This window comes from Chiloscyllium plagiosum, chromosome 11 (genome assembly GCF_004010195.1).
Source record: "Chiloscyllium plagiosum isolate BGI_BamShark_2017 chromosome 11, ASM401019v2, whole genome shotgun sequence".
In the NCBI taxonomy this organism is placed as follows: Eukaryota; Metazoa; Chordata; class Chondrichthyes; order Orectolobiformes; family Hemiscylliidae; genus Chiloscyllium; species Chiloscyllium plagiosum.
Genome location: NC_057720.1, coordinates 35,504,757 through 35,512,254, shown reverse-complemented (window position 1 = coordinate 35,512,254; position 7,498 = coordinate 35,504,757). Strand labels below are relative to the sequence as shown.

Sequence of the window (7,498 nt, the reverse complement as noted above, 5' to 3'; positions counted from 1 at the left end):
ATCACCCTCACCTTGACCTCTTTCCACCTATCCCATTTCCGACGCCCCTTCCCCAAGTCCCTCCTCCCTACCTTTTATCTTAGCCTGCTGGACAAACTTTCCTCATTCCTGAAGAAGGGCTTATGTCCGAAACGTCGATTCTCCTGTTCCCTGGATGCTGCCTGACCTGCTGCGCTTTTCCAGCAACACATTTTCAACACCATTACATTGCCAATACATTAAGCGCTACTTCTAAAGCGTGATTTTTCTATAATGTGGGGTTGCGCAAGAATGCAACCATCACGTTATAGAAGAACTGACTGTATAGGACAGTACAGCATAGGAGCAGGCCCTTTGGTCCACCATGTGTGTGTCAACCATGATGCCATTGTAAACTACAGATACACTTAATGGTAGTTGTCTTTTCACCAGGATTAATAGTATTGACGTTTCAGCCCTGTATAACTGCTACTAATGACTGAAGTGAAAACATATTAAAACATTCGACAACCTGTTAAATTAACCTCTATCATACATTTGTTTTGAAATTGAAGATTAGACTCATTAAGTGTGCTAGGCTATGCTATTCATTGGACAGTATTTGTAAAATTTTAATTTGAAGAAACCATACCAGGAAATGTAGCGTTTAAAGTTCAATGAGTGCACATTCAACTAATCTTAGTTTGTTTCAGAAAAGACCAGGAGTTGTGTAATAAGTTGCTGAAGACAAAGATTTTTAGCTTAATAAAAGAAATTGGAACATCAGGTTTTCTTGTTTGATAAACAACTATCATTGTATATTTTCTTTTCATATGACTCCTATTTGTGATATATTTGTGTCAAATGTCATCAAGTTTACTGAAAAGGAAGAGATAATTTTCTCTATCACTGGTTGATGTTAATGAAAAAACCTGAAGTGACACTTGTATGAAACTTAAAGTAGTGGAAGCCGTTTTCCAAAACTGGCTTAAACAGTTTATTTCAATCCACAGAGAGATGGCTCTTGCACAAATGATGATGAGTCAGTGGACATAGAAAATGAGAGTGGAAGTGTGAACAGGTTTGAAGAGTACGAATGGTGTGGGCAGAAGAGAATACGAGCTACAACTTTATTGGAAGGTGGCTTTCGAGGTATGCAATGTTATGAATGTTTTGAACGTTGCTGCTGTTAGTTAAATTTTAAATTGATTTGTGTGAAGTCTTTTTTTTCCTCCCCTAAAGTCTAATTTTAAATTAAAACTTTGGTATAAATCATTTTAAATTATTTGAAGCTTCTCAGTGCTTTGAACTTTAAGTGCAAGTGCACTTGATTGACAGTTTCCAACTATATGGTGTGTGTTTAGGATCATTGTATTGGTCCAGTCTAGACCCAGATGGGATAAAGGTCTGAATGGAGTCAAGAAATTTCAGGATTTAAATGAAAATATGCAGAGATTGTTTGTGGTAAAATGTTGGTTTAAAGATTGGTGTCATAACCTATTTTCTCTCGAAAGAGATAAAGACAGAGCAAACTTTTCTAAGGGACATCAATGTCTCTCACAGGACAAATTGAAGGACTTCACAGGGGTATAGCAAGGTGAACAAAAGGCAAATCAGGGAAATGATCAGACAGGTTTTTTTTCTTATTGCTCGTGTTATTTCATAGAATCCTTACAATACAGAAAAAGGCCATTCGGCCGATTGAGTCTGCACTGGCCATCCAAAGAGCATCCCACCCAGACCCCACCTTATCCCCGTAACTCCAAATTTACCATGGCTAATCCGCCTAGCCTGCACATCCCTGGACACTGTGGACAATTTACCATGACATTTAAGAGAATAATGTTGACCAGGGCACTGTAAGAAATCTGTTTTGTCCACTCGAACAATTCGAAGAGGTATCATTGTACTCTCATCAGGAAAGGAACACTTTTGAGAATGCAGCCATACTTCATTATATGTTGAATTGTCAGCTCAGATTAATGCGTAAACATGCACTAATGACTGGAATGATATAGTCTCAAAATATTACCAATTCCAATGGTATCCATTAGATAGATGTGTCGAAGTAATGGTTGTAATTGTAAAGGATTTATTTGATACAATTTTCTGCAACTACTTAATGTCTCAAACAGATTTTCTAGAACTGAAGGGGAAAAAAAAAACAAGCTATATTTTTCTCTCCAGCAAAATAGTGTCCTCAGCCAATTCTTTCCACTTATCTTTGTGTTGCCCCTCAACTACCCTCCCATCTCTCATTATTTTCTTCCTACTAACACTTGCTGTTGCACCATCTTTAACCCTCTTTCATCCCATTTGGATCATTTCTGTCAGTATTGCAAGATTGATATTTAACATTGAATACTTCTGCACTATAATTGAAAACAGTTAACATAAGGAATAGTTTTAAATTAAGAATGTAAGAAAACTAAAACCGTTAACATTCATTTTTCCACTGTAAATGTTAGTAGCTGGCCAAAATTGTATTTTTTTTCTTGATTCAAATTGATTGATAGGTCACTGTAAATAAGGCTGTATTCTGTATTCAGTTCAAATGTAACCTGAGTCCGGGATGGTCTCAAATCATTCTATTCTTAATAACATTATCTTCCTAAAATAATTAGATATTCTCTTACCAACTGGCAGGTTTTGCCAACTGAACTGTGGCTTTCTTCTCAACCTCTTCTTTTGTACGGGATTGGGTGCTCCATTAGGGTTGTTCAATCCAAGCTAGACTTTTTTTTACAAATAAAATGTTTGAGAAGTAGTGGAATTGGAAAATATAAGCCTCTTCTTGAAATTTCTACAAACCTCTTCTGGGATGATCTGTTTAAGAGTTGTATCTAGAGTTTAATTAATGTGGACAGCGGGGAAACTGGTTTGCTTAGTACTGAAAGCATTCTTTTTAGGAACTTGGAAGATATTGGATGATCACTCGTGGAAACCACCGTCTGACTCATAGGATGATGGGTTTGTACTGTGGTGGTGGTCAATTTTGTATGAAATATGTATGAACGGTGAGGCTCAGGGGCCTCACTCTGTCATACAGTCCCTGCTGCATTTGTGCGAAGCAAGGCACTGAACTGAGGTGTGAATGATTTGCTAGGCTGTGTTCTCTTTGGGTCCTTTTCTAACCCAGCTGAGCTATTTGTTTCTGTTTGCCTTTTTTCATTGAATTAATACAGCATGGAAAGAGGCCATTTTGCCCATCCAGTCCATGATAGCTCAGTGTCATTCACCCTTTCTATCCTTATAGCCTTGCAGTGTATTGTCCTTATGTCATAGAATCTCTACAGCGTGGGAAGAGGCAATTCGGCCTATTGAATCCACACTGACCCTCCAAAGAGCATCCCACCCAGACCCAGTTCCCTGTAATACCCAAACTTAATCCACCCAACCTGCGCATCTTTGGACTGTGAATGGAAGCAGGTGCATTGAGAGGAAACTCATGCAAACATGGGGATAATGTGCAAACTTCACATAAACAGTTACCCATGGTGAGAATCAAACTCGGGACTCTGCTGCTGTGAGGCACTGTGCCATCATGTTGCCCAAGTCCATTAATCAAATTTCAAGTAGCTTCTGTCTTTGTTGATTCATCATAGATCCTGGGGTCTGAGAAATCAATGCCATCAGTATTGTTCTACAGTTACTGTTACTTAGAAATCCCCTGTAGGTAAAGTTGTTCTGCCCTGGAAATTGCGCTTTTAGTATATTAAGCTCCTCATCGAACTGTTCCTTTGCCTCTGTGGTGGATTGCAACAATGGAGCATCGATACTAATTGGTCTCTAGGAGTTGACAAATGACCATCAATAGTCCTAGAAATATTGAATGCATTGGTGGTCATCTTCTAAGATTCTTTAGACTCTGGAGCAATTCCTGCAGATTGAGGGGTGACCCATATAACCCCACTATTTAAAAAGGGAAGGAGAAAAAAGATGAGAATTACAAATCAGTTTAGCCTCTAATCAGTACTGAGGAAAATGCTAATATCTATCCTAGAAGATGCGGTAACAGCTCACCTGGGAATCATTAACGAGGTGGACCAAGTCACCATGGGTTCATAGAAGATAAATCATTCTTTACAAATTTATTGTAACTTTTTGAGGATATAACTAAGAGAATAGATTAGGGAGAACCAGTGATGTGGTGTATTTGAATTTTTGGAAAGCGGTTAAAAGGTGCAATTAAAGCAAATGGGATAGGGAGTAATGTATTGTATAGGCATGGATTGAGAATTGATTGACGGACAGGAAATAGAGAGTGGGAACAAATAGGTCTTTTTCAGAATGGCAGGCAGTGATTAGTGGGGTACCAAAAGGTTCAGTTCTTGGGTGATGTATATAAATGACCAAACAAATGCAACAGTTCCATGTTTGCTGATGATACAAAACTGAGCGGAATTGTGAATTTTAAGGAGGCTTCAAGATGACGTAGACAAGTTGAGTAAGTCGATAAGAGGCTGTATTGCTGCGGTTATGATGAATGAACACCTTTTTATAAATTTGTTCAGGGAATGTAGGTATTGTTGGCAAGTTCCAGCATTTAATGCCCCTTCCTAATTTCCCAGTTAAGAGTCAACTACTTTGCGTGGGTCTGGAATTGCATGTTGGCCAGACCATGTAAAGGCTGTAGATTTCCTTCAGTAAAGGGCATTTATGAACCAGATCCCTGCCAGGCCTCTGTATTGCTTGTTCAACAACATTACTACTACACCACCATCTTTCCCCTTTAGACCCACTTGGAGAATTATACATCTTTTTGGACTCCCTACCTAAAAAATGCTAAACTTGCCATTGAGGGAGTGCAGTAGAAGTTGGCTAGGTTGATACTGGGATTGGCAGGTACATGCTATCAGGAAGATTAGTTCGACGGGGCCTGTATTCACTAGAGTTTAGAAGAAAGAGAGGGAATCTAATTGAAATGTATAAAATTCTAACCATGCAGGACAGACGAGATGCAGAGAGCATCTTTTCCCTGGTTGGGGAGTCCAGAACCAGGGGTTACAGACTTCGTTTATGGGGTAGACCACTTTGGACTGAGATGAGGAAGAATATGTTCACTCAAAGGTGAATTCTCTTATTATAGAGGCTGTGGAGACCAAGTCATTCAAGAAAGAGACAAATTTTTAGATTTTAATGACATCAAATGGTATGGGGAGAAAATCGTAGTATTATATTGAATGGCGGAGCAGATTTGTATGGCCTTCTCCTGCCCCTTGTTTCTGTTTAACTGGCCCTGTTAGTGCAGACTGAGAAAATACATTCTGAACAATTTGTGGCGGCCTTCTAATTATAAGCTATCAAAATCAGCAGCTGAATGTACAAAAGTGAAATAAAAACAAAATTTTAGAAATAATCAGCAGGTCACGGCAGCAGCTATGAAAGATAAAACAAAGTTAACGTTTTAAACCTATGGCCTGTTAGAACAGAAAATGCTAGTTATGTTGCAGGTTTTAAATAAGTACAGAGACCCACGGTAGTTGAGGGAGGAAGAATGAAGGAAAAGGTCTTTGGAATGCAGAGATGTTCATGGTGCAGGTTTAAAGCAGGGTGGTATTGAGTTAAGTAAAGAAACTACAGCTGGATCTAAGATAAATGTAAGTATAAATAGTAGAATCATCACTACTAGCTGCTGTCCAAAGAAAATGGAGACAAGGGTAATAGTTTGCAATTGTTGAATTCAGAGTTGAACCAGAAGCCTGCCAATGTGGCTGTAGAAAGTTGAGGTGCTCCTTATTGTGTGTTCCAATAAAGCCCAGTATACAATGTGGAGAGTCTTAAGAGGATGGAGAATAAAATGAGAGCAACCAGAAACTGGTAGCAATGCCTGCGAAGTGAATGATCGCGTTCACAAAGCAGTTAATCCAAATTACATTTGGTGTCTCCACTTAGAGAAGATTGTATTATGAGCAATGAAAACAGAATACTAAATTGAAAGAAGTGCAACTGAATATCTGTTTCATCTAGAAGTAGTTTTGGGCCTCTGGATGATGGAAAAGGATTAGGTATCATCTGTGCTTGCACGGGAAGGTGCTTAAGAAAGGGGTGTGATGTTGAATATGATTGAGGTGTAGGCCAGGGCATTGCAGAAGGAGTCCTACCTTTGGAACTATAGAGGGGAGACATGTTTGTAATGACATCATGCTTGAGGTGCATTGGATAATTTGTGGAGTTTGGATGCTGTTGAAGTAGGTGGAGGGAAAGGAGAAGCTTAACATGATTCCATAAAGAAAAGGTAGCCGTGAGGGAAGAGGGTGTGAAATGGAACTGACAAGGTTGGGTCTCTGTCAACCGTGAGAGAGGGGAAAGCTCAGTTGAAGAAAAAGGAGGACTTGTCACAAGTTCTAGTATAGAAGGTAGCATTGTCAGATGTGATGGAGTTGGAGAAACTGGAGAATGAAAAAGATCCCTTACGGGAAACCGGATAGGAGGAAGTATAGTCAAGGTGACTGTGGGAATCAGTGGGGTTATGGTGGCATGTGATGTTTACCCTGCATTGGGGATATATTTCTTGATGCTTTGAGCATTTGCTTTTCTTCATCCAAAGGCAAATTAGAAATAAAAACATTCATAGTTAACATACTGCAAAACTATAAGACTTTCTTCTGTAAAAATCTGTGTGAAAGAATAAAAATCAGGTGGTAATTTTCCTTTAAAGAAACCTGTCAAATCTCAACCATTTTCTCATCGCTAGTATTTGACCTTTACTTGACCAGTTGTAGGGAATGTAATTTTAGCAATACTCTACTTCTGGCTCACTGAGGGCAGAAGAGCTGAGAAATGAGAGCTTGTCAAACAAAATTCCCCGTTAGCTCCCTTGTTTTACCTAAATGAGGTAGGGCAAGGAGCACAGTGTCTCATTTCAGAAGTTATAAAATATTGAAAAAGCAGTGTCTAGTGGGAGCTGCTAGGGGGATTGCAGGTACAAGGGCTGTGATCAATTTGAACCATTTTTCTAATGAAAGCTTCAGAGTATGTGTCAGCTGTGCTTCACAGCTGGGCCTGTCATGTCAGTTGAAGAACAAGTCTGTGTTCTTAAGTACCATGAAAATAAAAGAATATTCACTTAGCAAAATCTTCAAGGAACCACTTCATGATGTTGAGAATTGAAGCATTATTTTCTTTCAAGTGCTGTTATAAATATGGAAACAGAAGTTATGATTTGGAGATGCCGGTGTTGGACTGGGGTGTACAAAGTTAAAAATCACACAACAACCGGTTATAGTCCAACAGGTTTAATTTGAAGCACACTAGCTTTCGGAGCGAAGCTCTTTCATCAGGTGATAGTGAAGGGCTCGATCGTAACACAGAATTTATAGCAAAAATTTGCAGTGTGATGTAACTGAAATTATACATTGAAAAATTGGTTGTCTGCTAAGCCTTTCATCTGTTAGAACACAGTGATAGTTTCACTTCTTTCATGTGTAAATCACAAAACCTTTGTTTAAAAGTTGCATTCTCGGGTTAGCTGTTAACAATGGTGATAGCTAGACAATATGTTGAAGGTGTTGGCCCCCTGTGTTCTCTGTCTATGACC

General features: G+C 39.0%; 1 protein-coding gene across 1 annotated transcript in view; it reads left to right on the top strand.

Moving 5' to 3' along the window:
* The window catches only part of LOC122554717 (E3 ubiquitin-protein ligase RNF220-like), a 125,106-nt gene that overhangs the window by 26,719 nt on the left and 90,889 nt on the right, over positions 1 to 7,498 (top strand). The window contains exon 3 of the mRNA XM_043700094.1: positions 972 to 1,110. Coding sequence (XP_043556029.1) covers positions 972 to 1,110 — 139 coding nt within the window. The remainder of the gene's footprint in view (positions 1 to 971; positions 1,111 to 7,498) is intronic.